Genomic DNA, 25,095 nt, shown 5'->3' with positions numbered 1-25,095 from the left:
GAAGCCACATACACATATGAAGCCCTCCCTGGCCTGTGGCATAAATCAGAGCTGCCCCAAGGCTGTTCTAGTTTACGCTGGTCTCCGAGACACAGAGAACTATCCCAGTGCAAAGTACTCTGGCCATACACCCTGCCAAGGGCTGGGCACAGACCCAGAACAGACCCTCTATGCCAGCTGGGGTTTTCCCCCAGAACACAAAGAACCTCTTCACCCACAAAGCCTCCTTCTACCCACATGGCATCTTGATGCTGATAGAAAGGCATGAAGCAAGAATAGGGTCTAGAGTTCCTTCATCTACACTGAAAGCACCCCACCCAGCAATGATCCCTGTTTTCCATCCATGGGCGGACTAAATTTTGTTACATGCACTGAGTCACGTGCATACGTGCACCACCTGGAGAAACACGGGCTGGTGGCTATGGTGGCTCTGTTCATGAGCTGGGCAGCATCTGCATCTCCCCCAGGGGGCCCACCTAAGCGTTCAGCTCACAGGGAGCTCCGCCCCACCTGTAGCAAGACTCAGAGCCTGGTCTCCTGAGTCCACCTGGCACAACAGGGCTAAACATAACAGCCTGGGCTCGGAAACCCCTTGGAGGGGACAGTCTGCACTGCTATCCTACCACCAACCCGACAAGGCCCGGTGGGTCGACCCAGGCTCTGAGACTCCCAGTCGTGGGGGAGAGCTTTCTTTGCGGGGTGGCTGTACCCTGAACCTCCCTGGCCCTGGGCGATGGGCAGGGCTCTGCTGGGGGAGGGAGAGAAGCTGGTGCATGCAGCAGCCCAGCCTGGATGAGGCTAGTGAATGATACAGCAGATCCATTAGGCAGTTTCTTTTGCAGAAGGACTGGGCCACATGGGGGGGGGAATGTTTTATTTAATTCCCTCCCCCATTGTTAAAACGAATCCCATGCTGAGCAATGGCGGGGGGGGGGGGCATCACGACTCCCCTGATTACCATTTCCCCACCACCACCTCCTTCCCTCCCCCCCCCGCACTGCTGTTGTGTGAGCCACGTCACGTGACCGCCCCTCCCCTCCCCCTGCCCAGAGGTGGGTGGAACCCGTTTCATTCATAAATCCTCTGGCTTTTAAATCAAAATTAAGGTGCAGGGGATCGGTGGGAGCTCATTGGTTTTCCCCGTATATGGAGCGCATGAATTGCAATGAGGTGAGTGGCTTCCCCACCCTGGGTTCCCTGCCCCGCGTGAGAGGCTTTGCAGAGCGAGATGCTGCTAGACAGTAACCCCCCTCCCACCCTTTGCATGGGCCAAACCGGTTTAAAGGATGGCGAGGCGGCGGGCTCCTGTCTGGCCGGAGCCAGGGGTTGCAAGCTGCGCTCCGGAGTCTTTTATGCACCTGCTTGGAGAGGGGTGTGGGTGTGTTTACAATGGAGCTTGTGTTGGGGTGGGGTGGGGGTTGCATGCCATTCCTTCCGGCCAGCCCCGTTTATCAAAGCCTCGGAGGGGGGCCCTAGAAAGGGGGTGCCGGCTGCCTGGCTCGCCTCCGAGCCAAGCGCCCCTCCCTCCCCATTGAACGCGCAACTTTCAGCGGTGCGAGCGCAGAGGGGGCAAGGCGCGCAGGTGAAACTGACCAGTGATGCCCAGGCGGGTTTGGAAAGAGGCGAGCCCGACTGGAGAAAGCTCCCGGGGGAGCCGCGTAGCTAATGACCCGGAGGTGAGAGAGCAAGAGAGAGAAGCCAATTGCTAAGATGAAATCCCGGCTGGCAGGTTGCAGAGGGGCTCTGTTTATTCTGCCTGCTGTTTCCAGCGCTGGCGCCCAGGGTGAGTTAGTTCTGGTAAATAGTCTCAGGGGGTAGCTCTGCTGGCCTGTAGCTTCCTTTTAAAGAAAGCAAACAAGCCGTCCTGCAGCACCTTAAAGACTAACCAGCCAATTTTATTAATTTTCTAGCATGACGTTAATGATTTAATACATAAAATGGTCAGTCTTCACTGTGCTAGGGGACTGCTTGCTTTTAGCTCTGGGTGTTTGCCCTGCCTGGCCTGAGGGACCTGATGGAGAGGTGGAAATGTTGGGTGAAACCAGGATCCACCATCCTAGCAGGCAACTGGGGAGGCAGCTTTAATAGGAATATTGCAAAAACAAACAAACAGTCCACTCCACACCCCAGCCAAAAGATAGAGCCCTGCTGGGAGAATCCATGGATCAAGACTCTGATCAGCTGGTTTTTATTACTACTGGCCCTCTGGGTGGGTGATGCAGGCACTTCCATGTGTTGCGGGGAGACACAAGGGGGGTGTTAATTACTTCCTTTTGAAGGGGAGGGCTGTAGGAAAAATAACTCCAGAGGGCTGGCTGAGGGGAGGGAGAAGAAAAACTACTTTGCATTCAAAAATGACCTCTTTAAAAGAGAGAGGCCGTCCTGTAGTACCTGACCTTATTTATTAGCTTTCAGGGGTAAGACCCACTTCATCAGAAGCTACAGACTAACCTGGCTCCCCCAGCAGGCTCTTTAAAAAGAGGTTTCAAGTACTAGAGGGGTCACTGTGTCAGTCTGTATCCACAAAACCAACCAGAAGTCCTGTGGCACCTTGCAGACTCACAGATTTATTGAAGCATCAGCTTTCGTGGGCAAAGATGCATCTGAGGAAGCGGGTCTTTGCCCACAAAAGCTTATGCTCCAATAAATCTGAGCCTAGAACGTGCCACAGGACTTCTCGTTTGTTTTAAAGAGGTTTGAGATCTTGTGCAATAAGAAGGCAGCCCAAGGACTGATCCTTTTTGACTGTCACCAGCTCTGCAGAAATCCGTTTACAAAGGAAGCAGTGTAGGAGGGGATTGGCAGAACGCAGTTGCTGGAACTAGGTGGGTTGCTGGATCCCCCTGGCTTGAAGCTGTTTCCAGCCTATATCGAGTTGACAGTTTGGTTCAATGGTTCTCAGCAGTAGTACGAGCTTTGCCTTATCTCCCTTCAACTCTCTGAGCTAGATGCTATTTCTGAATGCCATCCCCAGGGAGACAAGATCGCTTTCTTTTTGCTATGTTGCTAATAGCAGCTTATTATTTTTAATGCTCTGTGACAGGAATGGGTCCGCCCCATTCCGTATGAGCAGGGTGGGTTATTTTTGTCTGGTTAAAACAAAAAATAAACCCCAGCAAATGCCTTAGCCTATATTCACCCTGCCAGCTGACCTCAATTTTTCTCTCCCAGCTGAACAGAAAAAACAGAATGATGTCAAGTGAAAAGCTACCCTGAATCATAGTGTGTGTGTGTGTGTGTGTGGTACATGCGTATTTGTTGGATGCATTTGCTAACCCAGTAACACACAGGCACTGGCGTACAAACAGGCTGACACGGAGGGACCTATTGACATCTATGTGTGTCGCCATGAGTTGCTCCCAGATCTGCCCATTCCATACGCACACCTGCATGCGTGTGATACGCTCAGACTCCCAGCAGGCGTGGAAGGCCACGGATGCAGTTGCGCATTCCTGTGGCACACATTACCACCATACACTTAGAGGGACACATTCATGTTACATTTGGTCTGCATGTATTTATATTTACATGCACATAACCATAGCCTTGCACACTAACACCAGTGTGCATGCACATGACATCCCTTTATTCTCTCACACACACTGTTTACACACCCCTCCTGCATCCGTCCATGGTCATGTTCTCAGGAAGGGATTTGGCTCCTCTTAAATCCTGAACCTTTTCTCAGGAATCTCTTCCACACAACCCTCCTCCCAGATCGAGCAACCCTGGTTATAATGCAGCCATTGGCACATTGGGGTTCATTAATACCAAAACTGGTAGGATTGGCCTCGTGGCACAAAGGTGTGCGTGTGGGTACTTGGGCATGTCTGTGACTTTGCCTCCTCTTGGAGCTGCCCAGGCTGGGGATATTTTGTGCCCCTGCTATTACGTGATGCTTCTGGACAGGAAGTGAGGAAACTTCTGCTCTCGCCAGCATGCTCTCAGCGGCAGACTGGACATGAGAACCAGATGACAGGGCAATCTTTTGCATGCATGTGCAGATTTTTGCTATCCATGGGTGGAATATTTTTTTCTTATGCACTGAGGAATGGGCAAATGTGCACCACCTATGGAAACCAAAAAGCCTAGCTGTGGGCACTCTGCTAATCAGCATTGGAATTTCTCCTGAGTGGACATGCAAACACCCAGAATACAGGGAACACTGCTCTAAGGGGAAGGAAGTCTTTCCTGCTCCCCACTTCTTATGGGGGCTGTCAGTGCCTTGATGCTGGTACAGGCCTCCCTGTTAGCCCTGAACTCATGACTCCCCCTCCACACTCAATCAGTTCCCTCTCTCGTCAGCTGGCTTCAGCCCTACAGGAACAACCCAAAGCTTGGCCACATGGGCTCTGCTGCTGGCCAGCTGGGTGAGCTTAGTCGCATCATGGCCCCACTCTGTGCCTCAGTTTCTCCACCTATAAAATGGGGGCAGCGCCACTGCCCTACTCCCTAAAACTCTCTGAGCCACAGCCAGTGAAGATCAACTGGGCCCTTTGGCTGGAATTCTAGACAGCCAGAAGCAGGCTGGGAGTAAGGCACAATGTGGCCGTTTGGGCCAGGAACTGAAAGGCCCTGGGACTGTCCAGGAGGGGACTGAGAGGAGCAGGATTTCAGTGGGAGGCTGTGATTAACTCCCAAGAAAAAACTTGAAGGCTCAGAGCTGATGGGATTTTGCAGAGAGATCTGGTGACTAAATATCCCCCAGCCTTAGCAGGTCCTAGCAACCACAAGCCCTGCTGGTCCATAAGCGCCAGGTCTCCTTGCTTGGCCTCCCTCCACGCCCTCATTCCTCCTCCTCCTCGCATGTGTGCAGCTCCACTCAGCCCAGCTGGCCCCAGAGCAACCAGAGAGGCAAGGAGTCCCCTGCCCCACCCTCATAGCCAGCCCTGGCAGCCTGCCCTTTTTCAGGGTCCCAGGGGCCTGTGCAGCTGCAGCAGATGGGGGTGAGGGAAGGACGCTTGGATGACCCAATACCCTGCTGATGAGCCTGTTTTAAAACCTTCCATGAGCACGAGACGGGCTGGGCCTGTTTAATCATCCAAACACCATTGGGGTCCACAGACCCCGCAGAAGTCCCCTGCAGCCCCACCCCGCTGCAACACAGCATCCCCTAGGGCCAGAAGAAAGCCCTCTCTCAGGGCAGGACCCCCAGCCTTCCCCCCCCAGGACTATGCCCTGAGGGGCTGTGCCAGGGCACTGGGTTCAGCTCTGCCTGCAAAGGGAGGGGTCCTCTAGAGAGCCACCCCCCATATCACAGCCGTGTGGCCCCTGCCCCCAGCTGACGTGTTCCCCCCCTCTTGCCCCACCTGCATTCCCCCCCGCCCCCCCACAGCAGGTGGTGTCGATGGGTGCCTGGGCTCCCCCCAGGCCTCTTGCCCGCCTGCCAGGGCAGTGCCGTTCCACCCACTTGGGGCCTTTTCGTCTGGGGCCAAACGGCTCCCAGCTCCCGGGCGGCGCCAGCCCAGGAACCTGTCCCCTTGCCGCACTCGGGCCAAGACAATGGCGGCCTTGTTCCCCGCGGAGGTCACCATGGAGACTGAATTCCTCCATGATGGGGGGGAAACAGGCTCCACATTCTTCTCATCTGCCTTCACCTCCCTGGGCACCACAGCCCCAGGCCCTGCCCCAGCTGCCCCCTTGCTAGGAGGAGCTGGGTCTGCCCCAGCCTGGACCCGGCAGCCACTAGGACTGAGCTGGGAGTTTGGCACTGGCTCGAGGCCTCAGGCCTGGGTGACCTCAGGCCAGGCGAGGTCCTTCGTCAGAGTCGCAGCGTACGCCATTGGGCCGGCTTGGCTGTCCCCTCCCCTTCCATTCTGTTCTCTTCCTTTCTTTCCAGCCTCTTCTCTTTTCCCAGTTCTGGGAGACCCCAGGGTTTTGGGGAGATGGGGGGCAGGTGGGAGCCCAAGACTCTCTGGCCCCACATTGACAGGACCCTAGAATCTAGAGCCCTGGGCACCAAGGAATAGGGGCAAAGGGGCACAAGGATAAGAGCTCCCATCGGAGCCTGCCCTATGCCCTGCCCTTGGATTCTCCCAGCCCTGCCCAGGCAGACGATACGGGCCGGCCATTCAAAGCAGCATTTGGCTGCTGGAGGCAGATCAGGAACTTGCTGAGCAAAGCCCAGAGTGCAATCTCCAGGCAGGGATAGAGCAGCTGCCTGATCCAGGGTCTTCTGCACTGGGGATGAACTTGAGGCTCAGAGGCCAGGTCCTTCTGCAAGGAGCCCCCTCCCAACTCGAGGAGTGAGCCCACCTGGCTGGCGGCTGTGATGTTTGACTCACGAAGCTGCTGTCAAATATATGGGCACACTCATCCATGCATGGGGGGGAGGAAGGCAGATGAGAAAGATCCAACCCCTTCTTTCACCCCACTGTCCCCTGACTGTAGAGCAGCTATCAGAAGAAAGGTTGGCCCAGGGGCTAGGACACCAGCTTAGACTGTGGGGAAGCCTTGTTCCATCTTTCGTTCTGCCATAGATTCACTGGGTGAGCTTGGACAAGTCTCTTAGCCGTGATGTGCCTCAGTTTCCCCATCTGTACAATGGGACTAACATCACTGCCCTGCCTCGTGAGTGGTTGGGAAGCTATGTTAGAGATGGGGACGTGCTCAGATGTACTAGTAGGAGAGGCAGATATTGACAGATTGGCTTGGAAAAGCCTTTTTCCTCTCTGGCACAGTCACACAACCAGGTGCCTGGGATGGGCCATAAGACAGCACCCCAAAACTACCTGTCTCAGCTGTACATCTGGGCATTGCCAGAGTTATCCCAGGGCCTCTGTGACTGAGAATCCCAAACTGCTTCTATGTGAAACCAGAGACCTTCCTCTTTAACCGTGACTATTTGACCTTAGCACGGGGTGACCCAGCCAAGATGGGAACGCTTTTGTGCTGATGCTTCCCAAACACTCCGAGAGAGTCCGGCCCGGAGCGGCTCTCAGTCTAGGTAGACAAGCCGCAGAGGGAGGTGATGAACCCAGGGTCAGTAACAGAGTCAGCTCCCCTCCAGTTTATCCCCAGGACAGCTCTGGGCTCTGATCCCCAATGCTTCCTATCACTTCCACTTAAACCCTTTCTGTTCCTTTTCCATGCCAGCTCCAGATGCCAAGGCCTTTCCCATGTGCCACCTGCTTGATGACTATTTTATTCCCAGCCTGATTTCGGGTGGGTTTTTTCAATAGTCCTGACTGTCCCCAGAGACAAGGGAGAACTCCCTGCTTTTTGAAAACCCCTGTGCCTGACAGCAGGCTGCTGGGAAGGTGAAACAGAGCCGTGGTCACCAGGAGAGGGAGGGCCGTGTCCGCATTCAAGCCTGGGCTGTTTGGTAGAAGCCATCTCTCGCCCGGAAGAAAGGCTCTGGTACAGCCTCCTATATTTTAACACTCCAAACCCAATCCAATCCCTGACTCTCAGTGGGCGTCTAAATATGCTCCCCCCTCTCCCCGATTGCACCCTTGTGCTACTCACCAAGTATCCTAGAAATAAAAGTAACTTTGCATCCGGCACAGGAGCGTGACAGGGCTGGACTGAAATGCAGCAGACTGGGGCAGAGCATAACAGCACACTGCAATGCTATAGGCCCACTTTAAAGGAGGGAGAATGTAATTGCAACTAATTGGACCAGCTTATCTCTCTCCCTCCCCAGGGGGGCATCCCAAGACTTGAATGGCCCTGAGTAACAGGGCTTCTTTGTTTCTAAGCATCTCCTAAAGAGGGCACCAATATCCCATTGGCTCAAAGACAAGGGCTCCCCTGACTGGCATAGAACCATGGGTGGAGGATACGAGCCCCAGCTACTGCTTACAAGCTACAGCAGGAGGAAGAGGCAGGTGTGTTTCTCCCATACAGGTCTCCCACTCAGGGTTTGAGCAGGGCAGCTTCTGCTTAGCTTAGGAGACTGCACAAGAGCAAAGCCACAGGGGACAGCACTGGGAGTGCCACTGGCTTCTCCCCTGTGAAATGTTGTTGTCTGGGTCTCTTCAGCCACCCCTCCCCCCGCCCCCACCAGTCATTAGCGGCAACGCACTTCCTTATTGTGGGGTTGGATGCAGGCCTGGGAGAGGGCAGGGGGTTGGCTAAAATATTGCCCAGTGCACCTCCCGCAGGGCAGGGGAAGCACGGCACCAGTGCTTCCATTTCACCGGCCGCAGGGCAGAAGGCGACATGCAGAGGAGCAGACGGTACCTCTGGTACAGAAGGCTGAGTGTGGCCATCCCAGCGGTTCTCTCCTTAGCACTACTTACACTGCAGGCTTTGCAGACCTCACAGACCCATTATTTTGTTAGTATTCCTGGAGGTCCTATTGTGCTAGGTGCTGTACGCACACACTGCATCTAGACAAAGGGCTTGTTTTGCCTCAGGTGACAGGAGGGGCAGCCAAGGGCCAGCGGGCTTCTGTGACTCACCCATGGTCGCGCAGGAGGTCGGTGGCAGGGAATCAACAGGCCTCAAGCCCAGCTCTACCTAAGTTCCAAGTCAGTATCTTAAACGCAAGGTCAGCTTCCCCCTCCTAGCTGCCCCCACGTCCTCCATGAACACTTTTTGCTTATTCTTCCAAACTGCAGCTGGTGCTTTGCTGCCTGTGCTGAGGGGGATAGTATTTAGCTGGGACCATCACCCACCCCACGCGGCTCCTGCTTTTCTGAGCAGCTGACGAGAGGTGGCTGTGACTTCACTCGAGCAGTTGTACAATCACCGACTGTTTCTGCTTTGCTCATGGTCGCCATGGGGGGAGTCCTGCTACAGACAGGACTCTGGGCCCCTGGTGGGGGGTTTACGGAACATGCCAGGGGGTTTCAAATGCTGGCAGCCTGTCTCCTGGAGGACTCCTGCCGAGGCTGGTGCCAGGATGGAGGTATATTGGAGTGCAAAGTCTGAGCGCGGATGAGGCTGGAGGAAGAGTTTGTGTTTGCAGGTGTTGCTGTAGGTGCATAAGGAGGTGGCCTCCCCCTGTGACTCATCTTAACCTTTGCTCTTCCAGGCCTGGGCGCCAGAGGCTGCCCTGTGGGTGGGTAGAGCAGGGCTGCAGGGGTGGGGATGGAGCATGAAGGAGCACTGGAAAACTTAAGTGTGCCCGGTACCAAGGAGAGGAGGCAGTGCTCTCTAGTGGTTAGAGCAGGGGACTGCGTGAGGGCTTGTGGGTAGTACTCCAGGCTCGGGGGGGGGAGTGTGGCCCCCCCACCTGCTCTCCACAGCCCCTCTAGCTCCCCCCAAAAAGGGAGAGGTGACCCCCAAACCAGGGAGCGAGCCCTGCTCAGGGTGCGGCTGCGCTTTATGAGCTGCGCTAGGAATGCACCAGGGAGGTGCTGGGTCTCCCCCAGCTACCCCTCCACCCCTGCCCCCGAGGCCTGAGTGATGCCTGGGACGAGCCGTGCCCAGGTGAGCTTCACGCAGGGCGGTGCCCAGGCAGAGTGGGAGGCAGTGACTGAGCCAACCCATCATCCCTGCGGTGGGGGCAGGTTTCCACCCCCCCTTCCCCTCTACCCATCCCCCATCACACCCACAACCCCCATCTACCCGCCCCCATCCCCACACACCCCCTTCCCATTTCTCCACCCCCCCACCCAGCGCACCCCTCCTCCCTCCCGCCACACCCCATTCACACCCCATCTCTCCCCGGCTTTACCCCCTCCCCCGCCCTACCCCGGGCCCCGGCTTCCCAGCAAAGGGCTGGGGGCCCGCCCAGCCGGCCTGCGCTCCCGCCCCCCGCGAGTCATTGCCGCGCGTGGGCCCGAGCCAGGGCTACCCCGGCTCCGCGGCTGGTGAGCTCAGGGAGCCGCGTGGGGAGGGGACGCCCCCCTCCCCCAGGGCTGGAGGCGCGGGGGAGCCGGAGCCGGAGCTGCAGCAGCCGGCGGAGCCCAGGGGCTGGCGGGTCCCCAGGCGGGCAGAACCTCGGCGGAGCCGGCAGCAGGGCCCCGGGGGCGCCCCCAGCCGCTGACCCCCCCAGGTGCCCCGCCTCGGCCCCGGGGCCCGAGCCAGGTACCTGCCGGGCCTCCGCCGGCGGCGGGGAGGAGCCGGGCTGCGCGCCGGGGCTGCACGGAGGCGGCGCCCCCCACCCCCTACCCCGCGGTCGGTGCCGCCCGTGTGAACGGGGAGGGGGCGACGCGGAGTCAGCCCCGGCGGGAGGGGACCTGCCCAGCCCCGACTCCGCCCGGCGCAGCTCCCCGCCCGGCACCTCGGGCCGCCACGTGCGGGCTGGGCTCGCTCCTTTGTTCCCCGTGGGTCACGGTCGCCTCTTCCCCTCCCGCCTCCCAGGAGGACTTTCCGGCTGGGACAGACCATGAGCGATGACTTGACTGCGTGGGACAACGCGACTGAGAGCCCCACGGTAAGGGCCCCGCGGGGGGGAGGGGGCGGGGTGCTGGAACAATGGGTAGTGTGGGGGGGTGCTGGAACAACGGGGTTGTGGGGGGGTGGTGCTTGGGAGCCATTGGCCCAGACCCTGGATGTCATGGGATCCACTTCAGGCCAGGGGGTGCTGCATCCCTCGTGCCAGCACCTGTGGGGGTGAGCTTTCTCCCCCCCATTACCCATGGGTGCAGCCTGGCCTCCCCCACACTGCACAGGGCTCCCCTGTGCTTCCCTCCTCACACCTGCCACCTTGGCTAGGGGCACAGTTGGCTTCCCCCTAGGAGCCCGGGCTTGAGACCCAGGCGATCTGTGCCGGGTGGGACAGCCAAAGGAAGGCAGAGCCTGGGGCTTCGCTCCGACTTGCCCACGCCCTCTCCCACTTCCAGGAAGAGCTGCCTCCCCTTGCTGAAAGGAACTGGGGAGTGGGGATCGTCCGGTCGCATGGCTGTCCCAAAAGGTTGTCCTGCAGCACCTGTCTCCAATGAGATGCACCTGCTGCTCCCCGGCTGCTCTGGCTGGTGGGAAGTGGGGCTGGCTGCTCCGTCTGTGGGGCTGAGCACAGTGGGAGAGATCAGGCCAGGGAAGCAGCAGGTTGGGAGCTTTCCTACCCACCTATCTTCTACCTCAGGGGTGGGGGAAAGGGGCAGATCACTGAACAGAGCTCCCCCACCCGCGAAGGACGCCCCCCCTTCTTCCGTGAGTCCACCAGCTAAATGCCCCATCTGGGTTTTGAAAGCAGGGCCAGTCGCTCTGTGATCTACAGGGACATCAGCAGCCAGGCCACCGGATGGGGAGCAAAGCTCGTGCTCAGGCCTCGGTCCACAAGAGTCAGGAACAGGGTTCCTTGTAAGCCGGGCACGTGGGGCGGCTGCCCAGGAGGGAGTCAGGTGCCACCCGGCTGATGAGCAGAGCAACCACAGCTGGCAGCCTGTGTTTCTATTGGTGGTGCACATCCGGACGCGCTTCAGTGCATGGAAGAGCCTTTATTCTGCACGGGGGTGGGGATAAAATTACAGGGAACGTGGTCAGGAACCATTTACGCCTCTCCCTGCTGTGCAGCACTGTGACAATTGGCCTAGGGCATTATGGGAAGCAAAAACTTGGTGATGCGCTGGGTGCTGTCGCACCAGATGGGGTTGAGAAGAGATGGGACTCTGCCTGTCTGGCCAGGGCAGTTCCTATGTCCGGCTGGTACCCACAGAATGCAAAGGCAAAACTTCCGCTGACTTTACCAGGGCCTGGGTTCGGCCTCAGCCTGTCTGAGGATGGTGCCACGCTGGGGCGGGCTGTATCTGGTTCTGGTTCCTGCTGCTAGTTCCACTGCACCATGGCGCCATGCTTAGGTAAAGAGGAAAATTAAAGCCCCCTCCCCTGCTGTAGTCCTTGCCCAGTCTCCATCAGTGTGGGTTGTGCTGCAGAGTTGGGCCTTCTGCATTCGCTCCAATGAAGGACCAGACGTGCTGCCCTGGTGGCTAACAGACCCTCCCTGCCTCCGACAAGGCTGGATCTGGGATTAGGGAAGGGCTGATTCTGTGCTCAGCTTTGTCAGCTCTGCTGGGAAGCAAGTGTGCACGGAAATACACCCCCCCGTCCCACCCCAGTGGACACCTGAGCTCACTGGGCCCCTCCTGGCTAGACCTGTAGAAATCCAGGCTGACCCTGATGATTTTAGTGGGGTCACTCTTGGAGTCACCCCACTGTAGCTGAGACCAGAGCCAGGCCCAGACTCCATCTCCAGATGAAGGAGCTATTCCAATTTGTGCGGGAGTCCACTCCCTGCTCAGCTTTGGTGTGGGCCCCAGTATTTTGTACCCAACCAGATCCCCCTGTTTTTTTTCCACCCCTCCATCCCTACCGCTAGCCCACCCCCACCCCCTCAGGGACTGGGCACTCCCGGCCGTGATATCAGAGCGAGGTCAAGAAAGCCAGTTGGCTGCCTGTGTAGAGTCAAACTTGGCTAGGGAAAGAGACTCCTGGGGGAGTGAAAGATAGTGGAGCAAAAGCGGAGGGGAGAGAGGTGAGGGGGTGGAGATACCCAGAGACTGGCGAGTGGGAAACAGGGCAGGAGGCCTAAGTTTCCAGGGGAGCAGTAGCAGCTGCCACCCCCTCGGCTGTGGACGTCTGCTCAGTGACTACAGCAGCAAGTCTGAGAGCTAGGGAGCAAAGTCCTTGAGTCATCCACCTTCCCACTGGGCCCTGGGGGGATGACTCTGCAGGACCCACGGAGGAGGCTTGAGCTTCAGATGGACTCCTAGAGTTTAGCGAGATAGATGCGTGTGTATAGTGGAGGGGTAGGCGTGGGGAGGGAGGCCCAGGGGAGGGATGCCCACTGATGCCCTCCCCGCATGCCTCCCTCCCCACACGTACCCATATGCTCCCCTCCCCAGGGTGACAGGCCGTGCGAGGTCACATCAGCGCGGGCAGAATGTTACACGTGTCAAGTTGGCCTCCCACATCCTTTAGACACACTCATGCCCAGTTTTGTCCCAGTACTGGACAGGAGAAACCACTTACAATAGGACTGTCCTGCTTAAAACTGGGCAGAGGGCCTGCCTAGGTGTGTGTGGGAAGGGAGGGGGATGGATGGGTGTGTTTGTGTGGGCATGGGTGGAAGGAAGGGGTGGATAGGTCGTTGGCGGGGGGCTGGATGGATGGACGGACGGATACAGAGACAAGTATGTGCAGGAAGGGGGTGTGGATAGGTGGGGGGGGCTGGGTGCATGGGTACCTGTGGAAGAGGGATAGGTTATGCACGGGGATGCTTGGAGGATTTCATGCTGCCTCCCCCCTCCCTTTCCTTCCCATCCCCAGCCCCTCCTGGCTGTGCTGCCGAGGTGAAGGCGGTTCCCCAGGGAGCCGGCAGCAGGCCGGGGGTGGAGGGGAGCGTGAGTGAGGCACATGCCAATGCAGCTGTCGCTTGCGGTGGGGGATACGACAGCCTCCCTTCGCCAAGCAGAGCGCACACCGTGCGAGGAGCTGCCCTGGCCTTCCCCCAGATGAATATCCCATCATGCCTTTCTCCTGCTCTGCCATGCCAGGGGCTGGAACATCACACTGGCCGGGTCCGAGGCTGGCGTCCCTTCCCCGCTGCTTCCTGGTGCCCCTGATTCTCCCTCGCTCCAGGGCGGATTGAAAGCCGCACCTGGCCGAGCTCGCTTGAGATTGCCCCCCTGCCCCCCCCCCCCGGCCACAACAAACCCCTCAGATGTTGGGGCAGGAAAAAGAACGGGAGCAGCCAGGGCCCCCTCACCAGCAGCTGGACCCTGCTGCTGCGCTGCAGGCTGTGACTCAGAGTGCTGGGGGGCCAGTCGCCTGCCTCCCCGCCTCCCCACTGTCGTCCAGTGGGGGCAGCTCGTGGGGTGGGGCGGGGCACGCAGCTGGGGCTCTGTGCTTTCCTCCCCCTTTCCAGCTGGTCACGTGACTTTGATTTCCTCCTGACATCTCGATGCGTTGCCATGGCAAAGGCTCCCCTGTCACCTGACCAATTTCATGTTACATTCCTCTCCCCCCGCCCCCTCGGCCTCTGTCCCCCACCCCCCATTTTCCCACCCTGCTCCTCAGTTTTCACACCCAGCAGGGACGGGCTAAACCCTGGGGAGATCCACAGGGACCTCTCCTGCCCCATGGGTTTGAATGAAGGGTTAAGGGACGCGGGCTGGGATGCCGGACTCCTGGGTTCCATTCTCCGCTCTGCAGGGAGAGCGTGAGCTGGCGGTTGCAGCAGGGACCTGGGAGTCAGGACAGCTGTGTTCTAGCTCCGCTCCCTTAGTGTGTGTGCCCTTGGCTGGGATACGGGCGAGAGCCCCTCAGCCCAGGGGAGGGCCAGCTGGGCTCTTTTCCCAGGAGGGCACCTGGGGCCTGGGGAGGTCGGTAGGGCCCATTGGGTGAAGTAAGGTCAAGTGCAGGCTGCTAGGATCATGGCTGGGCTGAGGCTCTGGCCAGAAAGGGATCAGTTTCCTTGAAGCATCCTGGCCGTAGCTTAGTGGCTGCAGGTGCATGGGGGCAGCAGCTGGGAGAGGGGCTCAGGGGGCGACACAGACCCCTGGGAAATAGCTGCCATTGCTCTCTGGAACAAACATGCCAGGTTCCTGGAGGGTTGGGCGGGGAGGCAGCAAACAGCGGTGGCCCCAGTGCAGGAGCAGCAGCTTTCTGAACGCACGGGGGATAAACCAGCCTCTGCAGGCAGCTCCCTGCAGAATTATCCATGCCCAGCCAGCGAGAACCGGATGCTGTCAGCGCTGGGCCTCTGCTCTGCCTTCCTGGCTGCCCCTCCACTTGCACGCTTGCCATGGGCTCGTGCCATGTGGGGGCGACTTTCACGAGGTCCCGCCACCCCACTGCCGGACCTCTCCCAGCTGGGAGGGGAGGGCGAGGGGCTGTCAGAGCAGGGGCCCTGCTGCCCTCGCGCATCCCAGGCCTGTGAACGCCTCCATCAGGCAACCTTCAGCGCTGCCAGCCCTGGGGCTCAGTCTGCTCTGCCCACAGACGGTGCCTGGCGAGGTGAACACGCAGGATGGCTATGTGCTGCTCCTCGTGCTGCTTTCCATCTTCATCGGCGGCACCCTAGTGCTGCTGTCGGGGATCCTGATCGTCTGCCGCCGGTGCTGTGACACGGACCGCAGGCGCTCCAGGTAAGGGGGCGGGGGATGGGCTGCTCGCGGCAGCACCTGAAACCCATGGGGTCCTGTGCGCATGGGCCGAAGTGGGCGGAGCCGCTGTCCCCTACTGCGCCCCCCGCTGGGAGAGGCTGGGACTGGCCTAGCTGGGAGCTCCCCCACGGCTGACAGGTCAGTGGCAGGGGTCCCGTTTTCTCTGTAGTGACTCCGGCTAGGGTCTGGTGCCTAAGGAATTATGCTCAGGGTCTGTCGTGGCTGTGGAGAGCCCAGTGGAGCAGAAGCATTAAATTCTTTGCAGCTCTGTTTCGCTCAGAGACCCACAGCCCCAGCCTCTGAACTGGAGGGATGGGAAAGAGCCTCTCCTGGCTGCTGTCCTCTCGAAGCCAAGCCCCATTCGGAGCCCAGGTCTGAACCTGACCCAGCACCCTTATTCACACACCCTGTGCACGAACCCTCATGCATCCAGCCTGGCCATGGCCACTTGAGCTCCAGGTGTCTTAGCTCTGCCCTGGGCCACTCTGCTTTCCATTGATCACTGCCATGCCGAGACAATGGGATTTCCTAATCCAGATTAAATTCCTCAGCAAAGGCCCAAAATTTCCCACTGGCTCCTGGGATGGGAGATCCCCCGGCACCAGGGCTCCCAAAGGGAGAAGCCCCAGAATAGCTCTCCTCACCCCTCCCAGGGACAGCTGGACTCCAGAATCCAGTCCTGAGACCCTATGCGTGGAGTTGAGCACATAATGGGTGTACTGCGGAGACCCTCTCGTGGTGTGCGTGCACAAGTGTAAATGCCATGGGGCGTGTGTGTGTGTGTAGAGACCAGCTGTGTGTGCGCAATGCATTGACCAGTGCCTGTATGGCCTGATGCAGGGCGGAATGTGGACGCCATGTGGGTGTCATGTACGGACCAGCGCCCGTATGGCCTGGCAGGGTGGAATGTGGATGCCATGTGGGTACCATGTACAGACCAGCACCTGTATGGCCCGGTGCAGGGTGGAATGTGGATGCCATGTGGGTACCATGTACAGACCAGCACCTGTATGGCCCGGTGCAGGGTGGAATGTGGACGCCATGTACAGACCAGCACCTGTATGGCCCGGCAGGGCGGAATGTGGGTGCCATGTACGGACCAGCGCCCATATGGCCTGGTGTGGAGGGTGCTGTGCAGACTGGCCCAGGTGTGCCCTGTGCAGACGGGCAGAGGTTTTGCCCAAGGTACAGTCCAGCAGAGGCGCTGGGGTGTGCCCTGTGTGGACTGGCATAAGTGTGTGTTTGTGCTTTATGGGGTGGATGCAGTATGGAGACTGGCACGGGGATGGTACTGAGTGCACCAGTCTGAGTGTGCACAGACCCGCCTCATGAGTTTGTCGCTTCCCTCCCTTTGCAGAGCCAGCGATGACCCCGAGAAAACCAACACCACATACCTGGATGACTCTCAGCCTCCGCAAGGTGAGCACCCCCCACCCTGCCGACCGGCACATCCCAGGGCGCTAGGGCCCATCATGTGTTGTCATGGAAACCATTTCCCTACATCTCGTCCCCCAGCCTGTGCAAAGGTACCTCCCGCTCATGGCCGGGGTGGGGAGGAGGCGGCTTTGGCTGCCCTGTAGCGCTGGGGGATGGGTGGGGGAGCCCCAGGAGCTCTGGGCCACTCCACGCCCACCCTGCGGCCCAGACGCTGGGGCCAGGCCGTGGGGCCTGGTTGCTCCCTCCAGCAGCCTAGCGCTGTTAGGAAATGCGCCCCCCTGGTGCAGCAGTGCCCCCGGCTGGCAGGGGCTGGACCAGGTACCTATGTCAGCGGGGGGCTACCCAGAGGCTGCAGCACTCCGGAGCTGGGGCAGGAGACCCTGAGGCCGTGCCCTGCAGCTGCCGGCTGGGAGCTGGCGCGGGTCCACGGGCTGTTTGGATGCAGCGAGTTTGCCAGCTCTCAGCCCAGGCACCCACGTCACACGCCAGCCTGGCACTGGCTCACTGCCCCACACCCCTCCCCCACCGCCCCACACCCCTCCCTGACCCCTCCCCCACTGCCTCATACCTCTCACCTCAGCCCTGACCTACACCCCTCCCCCACAGCCCCACACCCCTCCCTGACCCACATCTCCACACCCCTCCCCCATCACCCCACACCCCTCCCTGACCCACAGCCCCACACCTCTCCCTGACCCCCTCCCCCACTGCCTCATACCTCTCACCTCAGCCCTGACCCGCACCCCTCACCCACTGCCCCACACCCCTCCCTGACCCCTCCCCCACTGCCTCATACCTCTCACCTCAGCCCTGACCCGCACCCCTCACCCACCGCCCCACACACCCACATCCCAACCCTGGCCTGTATCCCCACACCCCACTGCAGCAGCTTCTGCCCTGTGGCTAGGGGCTGCCAGGCTCCCCCCCGCCACTTCTCCACCAGCCTGTGCCCCCCACCACGAGCTCTGAACCCCCCATCTCCACAGACATCACCATCAAGGTGGACGACCCCGACTGCCTGTCGGCCTCCAGCTACCGGGATGTGGAAACGGAGCGTTTCCTCTCGTCCAGCTCCTCCACCGGGCGCCGGGTCTCCTTCAACGAGGCCGCGCTCTTCGAGCAGAGCAAGAAGACCCAGGAGAAGGGGAGGAGGTACGGGCCAGGGAGCAACCGGCGGGAGAAGGGGGTAAAGGCCGGGGGGAGGAATGGAAGGTATAGAGGGGAGTCAGGGCTGGGGTGAGGTACGGTGGGGGGAGGGGTTGGGGTGAGGGAGGGGTGGGATGTGGGTCAGGGTTGGGGGGGACAGTGAGGGGAGGGGTGGGATATGGGTCATGGTTGAGGTGAGGGAGGATGGGGGGAGGGGTGGGAAGTGGGGGATGGGGGATGGGCTGGGCCAAGCCAGGGGAGGAAATGCAGGGCCCCCCGGTGGGGCTGAATGTGCCGCCCAGCTGGACGGCTTGGCCCCGCTTGTCTGGGGGCAAGGCGTGGGATGGGCAGGCTGCGGAGCTGGGGCGACGGGGGCTCGGCTGGGCAGGCGCCCCAGGGAGGGCCCTAGCCTGGCCTGGCCTCCGGGGGCTGGGTCGAGTGGGGGGTCCTAGGCCCGGGAGCACTGGGAGGGTGGCTCTGGCAACTCCCTGTCACCTGGTGCCCGTGGCAGGTACACGCTGACCGAGGGGGATTTCCACCACCTCAAGAACGCCCGGCTGACCCACCTGCACGTGCCGCCGTCCGCCCTCCGCATCCTCACCATCCACGAGTGCGAGTCGAGCGAAAACAGCCTGGCCATGTCGCCCCGCCTGCCCGCCCCCAAGCCCAGCCTCGCCATCTTCCAGGTGAGCTGGGCTGGCGCCCACGCCTAGGGCAGAGACAGCCCCTCCCAGGGGGCCAGAGAGGGGAGGTTATGGGGCAGAGACAGCCCCTCCCAGGGGGCTGGAGAGGGGAGGTTATGGGGCAGAGACAGCCCCTCCCAGGGGGCCAGAGAGGGGAGGTTATGGGGCAGAGACAGCCCCTCCCGGGGGGCTGGAGAGGGGGCTCTGGGGGCAGAGACAGCTCCGCCTGGGGGGGCGCAGGAGAGAGGACGTTATGGGGCAGAGACAGCCCCTCCCAGGTGGCTGGTGAGAAAGGCTCTGGGGCAGACAGCCCCTCCCAGCATGGCGCTAGGGTACACCTTTGAGGCAAACACAGCCCTCTCCCATTCCGGCTCCTGCCTTCTCACCCCTCCGTGGTTTGTGTGTCTCCCTCCCACAGCCCCCCAGGGGTGCCCTGCCCCAGACAGCCCTGACTGCCCACGCCATGTGCCCCAGCTCTGCCCTTCCTGGCAACACCTACAACTCCACCGTGGACACCAGCTTTGCCGACGCCAGCCCGTCCATCTCCTCCACATCTGGGGACAGCCCCTTGGTGCGTACTGCCCCTGGCCTGGGGAGGGACCACAGCAGCTGTGGGTCCCGGGGAGGCTGTGGGGACGGGGAGTCTCAGCCTCTTTGCGCCCCGTGCAGATAGAGCATGTCCCGGGGCGGGAGGACGACCCTCGGCTGTGGATGGCAGGTGGGACCGGCTCAGCCCTCCCTTGTCCTAGCGGGACACAAGGAAACCACCCAGGAAGAGCCAAGGCCTCTATGGCGGTGTTCGGAGGAGCCCCCTCCCCAGAAGCGGTTGCATTTCTGTAGTTATGCGTAGAGCGAAGCCCTTTGGTTGTTCTCCTGGGGCTGTAGGTGGGGCAGCCCCCCCAGCCTGAATGCTGTAGGAACTTCTCAGTCTGTACCATGGCGTATGGACCCCCACACTGCAGCCAGGTGAACTAGGACCCCTCTGCTGGCATTGAGGGGAGCTGGGAACAGACCACAGAGGGTCCAACCCCACTTTGTGTGCCTGGGGGTGTGGGGGTTGAACGGCCCCTGCATGCAGCACGTTACGGGAGAGGGACAAAGCAGGGGAGCCCGAGGGGGCCGTTCATGGCTGGCTGCCCCGCCAAGGCTCCCTTCCGCCCCGTCGCATCCAGGTGCTCTCTGCGGTGCCTGCCCCGGCAATCACTCCTCCCTCCTCCACCCCCTGCTCCCAGTTCGAAGGGGCCGCCCGGAGTCCGAAAAGCACAGGGGCGGGCAGTGCTGGAGCCGGGGAGCCCCCGCCGCCCCCGGCCCAGGGCACCGTGCTGCAGTTCTTCACCCGCCTGCGGCGTCACACCAGCCTCGAGGGCGCCAGCCCCTACTTCAAGATCAAGAAGTGGAAGATGGAGAGCAACCAGCGAGCGTCCAGCTTGGACACCAGAGGTAGGTGCCCCCCCTTCCCCCCAGCGAAATCCTCCGGGGGGGGCAGGGTCAGTCCTGGAGCCCAGAGGGAGGCTCCATCCTCCTCTAGCTGCATCCAAAGTCAGTGGCCACCTTGGCTCCCGTCTTCCTAGCCCTGCTGAGCCTATGGCACACGTTGCTTCTGCACCCTCTGTGCCCCTGCCCCGACGCCGCACGGGAGCAGTGCTGGACCATCTCTGCCAGCGGGAAGGGACCCCGCAGGGGCTCCAGGGAAAGCTAAGTCTCTTCCCCCTGCTGCCCCATCTGATACGGGCCAGATCCCCAGTGGGTATAAATCCACATAGGCACCACCGAGGCCAGGTCTGATCCACCCCTCCCTGGTGCAATAAAGACAAGCGAACAAACTGGAGATCAGCCCTGTCGAGGAGGGTGAGATGGGTTAGCCTGGGTGGGCTCTGTTACCCAGCATGCCCCGGGCACACTCCCCCTCTCGGCTCCCACAGCTGCCGGGTGGGGTCCATCAGATTAGAGCAGCCCGGCCGGGGCGGCCGCTAGATGGGCTGATGGGGGCATGGCTGGAGCCAACCAGAGCTGCGTCCAGAGCTCATCTGCCTAGGAACCATATCCCCCCCGGCCTCATCCCCCAGCCCCTTCCCTCTCCTCTCCTGGCGCCCCCGTGACACCCCGCTTCTTGCCTTTGCCTCTCAGGCTCCCCCAAGCGGCGTCAGTTCCAGAGGCAGCGGGCAGCAAGTGAGAGCATGGAGCAAGAGGACCGAGATGCCCATCCGACAGGCATCATCCAGTACATCGCCCGGACGGACGACGTGGCCTTCCGCCCTGCAGCCGGGCCCCTCCTGCCACCCCCCTCCAGCCCCCCACCCTCTCTCGGCAGGTATTTTTCAGTAGATAGAGGGGATAGGGCTGGCTGGGTCGGGGCATTAGGATGGCTGGTCTCCTTCCCAGGTGTCAATGAAGGGGGCATCTCCCGGTCCCTCCTCGCCCCAGGAAACCAGGTAATCATTGGAGAGAGATTTCAGCCCCAATTTGCGCTCCCCTTTGGAAGGGCCTTGTCATCAGGCAGCCCCTCCCCCCGTACTTTGGGGCCCCACAGGCCTGCCTCAGTTTCCCCTCCACCCAGCCATCATCAGCACTCAGTCTCCCAATGGCCTCGGCAGAGTGGCACTCCTGGGTGTGTCTCATTGAGGTGCTTGTCCAACAGTGTCAGTGTTAAAGCCACTCTCCCCATTTCCACAGTAAAGCAAAGTCCCCTGTTTTACATGGCCCAGGGCTCGGTGCCCAGTTCCCCTGTTGCTTGGGGCCCCTGCTCCAGTGCCTTCAAGGACCAGTGTCACCCTGGACAGCCCCCCCCACCCCCAATAGGTCTGGGGCAAGGTTTCCACGCCAGGAGAGCTGGGATTCTCTCCCACCAGCTGGGTGGGGTGCCATTCTGGGTGCAGGGCAGGGACATGGCTTGGGAAGGGAAAGGATGGGGCCAGACCGCCTCCCACATGCCAAGCCTTGAATTGCTGGAGCAGAGGGGCTCATCCCACTGCTGCCCCTTCCCCTAAGCTGGACTGCCCCAGGGCTCTTGGCACATCAGGGCCACGCAGGGCAGGATGGTAACAGGCCAACGTGGTGACTCCCAGGGCCCAGCTGTAAATGTTGGCGCATGGAGCTTTGGCATGGAGTTAGTCCCAGCCAGGCTTCCTGCTAATTTTTGCCATCCAGGGCAGAATAAATTTTGTTCCATGCACCGAGGCATGGGGAATGTGCACCACCCATACAAACACAGGCTGCCGGCTGCGGGCGCTCTGCTAACCAGCTGGGCGGCACCTGGATCTCTCCTGGGAGGCTGCCCAAGTGCTCAGCTTATAGGGAACACTGCCCGGGGTCAGCTGGAGACAGCCCCTGCCTAGGCCTGGGCAGGAGCCATAGTGTGCGGGGGGTGGGGCGGAGATGGGAGGGGAGTAGCAAGTGGCTGTTTCTATTTGCAAGGACTTGCAGCTGGACTGTAAAAAATGGAAACTATCCCTGCAAAAGTGCCAGCCCTGGTCCGGTGCAGTGTCTGCTTGGCGCCTCCCTCTCTGCCCCGCCAGTGGGTAACAGCTGTGGGTTCTGCCCCCAGGTTAGAGCCGGCTGAGGCGGGCGGGGGCAGTGTCCCTGAGCCCCCCAGCACGGAGCAGCAGACCATCTACCATGACATCTGGAGCCTGCGGGCGTCCCTGGAGCTATACGCCTCCTCCGAGCAGAGCAACGACCGGGACTCGGTGCGCAGCGACGGGGGCGACAGCGTCTGTTCGGGCGGGGGCAGCACGCCCGGCTTCCCTTCTTCCCTGGAGGAAGCCGAGGGCCTGGACGAGCGGCCGTGGGCCCGGCCCAGGCAGGAGAGTGCGGAGGCCGAGCCAGGATCCCGCAAGCTGCTGCAGATGGACAGTGGCTACGCCTCCATTGAGGCGCCCAGCCGGGCAGGCGAGGACGGGCACCCCAAGGACCAGACGGCTTCAGAGAAGCGCATCTGCTTCACCAGTGCCGGGCGCAAGGGCACCATCTTCGAGAGCTTCGAGGGGCAGGAGCCTGAGGAGGAGGAGGAAGAGGGGGCGGTGGGAGGCCCCCTGCCCCACAGCCCGCTGGCCTGGTCCCCCTATGGGCAGATGTCCCCAGCCCGGGACGCACCACCCCGGCGGGACTACAGCATCGATGAGAAGACGGACGCCCTGTTCAACGCCTTCGTGCGCCACGACCCGCAGTTTGACGACTCGCCCCTGCGTGCCAAGCACCGCTCCCGGGCCCACCTGCGCCGGCAGTGGCAGCGCGCAAAGCAGTACAGCGACCCTGGCGTGCGCTACCCGCCGGCCCTGGAGCGCCACCGCACCCCGCTGCGCCGGGGAGACAGCCTCAACTACCCGCCCGACGGCCGCTACCACGGTCCCCTGCCCCGCATCAGCAGCACCGAGGAGGCAGGCCAGGCTGGCGCCGGCTCCCCGGCACCTGAGCCTGAGATCCAAGTCATAGAGGAGGAGCCATCTGAACTGGCTGGGGATCCCAAGCCGGCGGCCGACCCCTACGGCCACGACTGCCCCGGTGATGGGGGGGCCCCGGGCTGCGGCCCCCACCCCCCCGGGGCAGAGCTGCTGGACAAGATCATTGGGGGCATTGAGGACAGGCTGTACGGGCCCTTGAGAAAATCGAGAGAGAGTCCGGAGTGTCTGGTGGCTGTGGCCTCCCCCGACCACAGCCCTGTCTAGCGGGAGGGGGGAGAGGCCCCAGCTCACCCCTACACTGAGTCAGGCTTGAACCCCTTCTGGTGCTGGCCTGGCCGGCACGGCCTTCGAAGGGCAGGGGGGTTGTGTGGATCTGCCGGGATGGGCCCCGTTTGAGAGGAATCGGCCTCCGCCTGGATGCTCCAGCCCCTTGGGACGGCCCCGGGTGGGGGCCAGACTTGGCCCACCCTGGTGGCGTCTGGAGTGGAGGTACCCGCTGTGTTCAAGGGCTGAGAGGGGCGCAGATCTGTACAGAGGTACCCGCCCCTGTGGGCAGGGACCAGGAGGGCTCAGATCCTGCCCAAGGTCCTGGCCCCAGGTCCGGGGGGAGGGCAGATCCTCCCAGCTGCAGCTGCCCCATGGCTGAGGTCCTAGGGGCTCCCCAGTGGAGCCGGCCTGGTGCCCGGCTGCAGGAAGGTTGCGACGCAGGCGAGGTGCGTTTGCCGACATGCGTGACTTGCACAGCCCAGAGATTGGCTTGAAGGGACTTAACCCCCTCAGCCTGCAGCCCGGTTCTTACCTCACGCCGGAGAGCTGTGTAGCAGATACGACACCCCCTTCCTGGGGTGTGCCCCCCCTTGCACACCCCACGCCTCCCCCTCCTCCCTCTCTCTCTCTGATTTTTTACAAGCAATAACGTGTCTGTCCAGCAGTGTCCTCGCAAAGATGGGAGCAGGGCTGGGCTCTGCAGGGCTCCGAGTCGGGGAGAGGGGCCAAGCACCCAAGGATGGCACCAGCAGGGGGTGGGGGGGGCAGGAGTTGGAGGGGGAGCAGCAAATGGGGTGGGGGTAGCTGGTGCCTCCCTGTGCCCATCCTTTCCCTCCTTCCACCTGGGGAAAAGCTGGACCCTGGGCTGGCCTCCCAGGTGCTCAGCTGGACCCTATGGCCAGGGGCCCAGTGGTGATGGTTCAAAGGGGAGGATGGAGCAGGGGCTGCAGCTGGAGGGGAGGCCAGGTCCCAAGCAGCACTAGGGGGCCAGCAGGATATCCAAGCCTGGGCTCTTCTTTGGGCCTGAGCCAACAGCACAGCCAGGGAGGAGTGAGCTGGACAGATGGCCCCTTGCTCTGCTTGCTGTCTATGGCGCCCCCCCCCCCCGCCCCCCAGGAGTGCCTGGAGAGCAAAGCCCCTGGCAGGGAAGGGAAGGGCCCTTCTGCCTCCGCGGCTCACTACAGGTCCAGCCCCAGGTGCCAAACGGAGGGTGGGAAGGAGACCCACAGTGCCATAGGGGCCAGCCTGAGAACTGATCCCAGGCATTCCCCGGGAGGGGTGTGCTAGCCCCCCCGGAACAACTGTCTGGCTCCTCCTCCCTCACTTAGGGGGTCCACAGGGGAGAAGGGCCCTTACCTGGGTGGGGCCTCTCCCTTGTCCTGCTTCTTAACCGGCTCCCATGGGAAGCAGGTGACCCCCCCCCCCAATTCTCCAGAGCTCAGAGCAAGGGGCTTTATTTATTATGTATTGATTTTTATAGAACTGGAGGGATTTGCTGCTCCGCAGGGACTGGGTTCAGCTTTTTCTGTCTTTAAGGATGAAAAGCAAAAAGCTTTATTAGCCGTCAGGCTCGGGCAGCGCAGGGCAGGGGGGATGGGGGAGGAGACACCAGACACCTGCGTAGCCCCCAGGTGCTCCCCCCCCCCCAGCCGTGCTCTGATATTTGCATGCGATCAAAGAGGCTGGGTCCTTCCGCTCTGGCGTCTGTCCAAAGCACTCATGTGAAAACACAACTCAGCCTTTTTAAAACCTATAAAGACGTGTCCAAAGTTTGCCCCGTTCTGTTATTGCCCCAACCCTCTGCCTCCCCTGGCTCACACAGCATCAGCCCCTGGGTTGCAAGTGACTCAGCCCCTGCTCAGGCAGTTTCTCCAGCACCTGGGGGGGTAGTGGTGGAGGCTGGCTCGCGGGGGGGAAACTGATTGCGGAGGCTTTGCAGGTAGGCTTAAAGCAGCCTGTATTGGGCAGCAAGGAGGGTGATTTCTCCAGTGATTGCTGCCCTGCTACCCATGTAATTTACCCCAGAACAAAGCGGGGGGGGGGGGGGGGAACTGCTCTGCTCCTGACAAGGCCTGGCGCCCTGCAGTGCCTGAGGGCACAGGATGGAGGACTGCAGCAAGTGCAGTCGCGCCTGGGTGTAGGCAGGCAGACAGGATCAGCAGC

At 61.2% G+C, this 25,095-nt stretch overlaps 1 protein-coding gene across 1 annotated transcript; it reads left to right on the top strand.

The window, feature by feature from the left end:
- The first annotated feature begins 8,163 nt into the window (after positions 1-8,163).
- On the top strand, positions 8,164-23,422 carry CBARP (CACN subunit beta associated regulatory protein). The gene is made up of 10 exons (XM_074977941.1): positions 8,164-8,189; positions 10,255-10,327; positions 14,836-14,981; positions 16,357-16,418; positions 17,423-17,588; positions 18,094-18,268; positions 18,684-18,836; positions 19,498-19,705; positions 20,393-20,576; positions 21,810-23,422. Exons 1-10 carry the CDS (start codon positions 8,164-8,166, stop codon positions 22,927-22,929), a joined length of 2,313 nt encoding a protein of 770 aa, XP_074834042.1. The 3' UTR covers positions 22,930-23,422.
- Positions 23,423-25,095: the final 1,673 nt, after the last annotated feature.

Source organism: Carettochelys insculpta, chromosome 27, assembly GCF_033958435.1.
Source record: "Carettochelys insculpta isolate YL-2023 chromosome 27, ASM3395843v1, whole genome shotgun sequence".
Classification (NCBI taxonomy): domain Eukaryota; kingdom Metazoa; phylum Chordata; order Testudines; family Carettochelyidae; genus Carettochelys; species Carettochelys insculpta.
The sequence above is the reverse complement of the archived record's forward strand: the minus strand, read 5'-3'. Positions and strand labels throughout refer to the sequence as shown.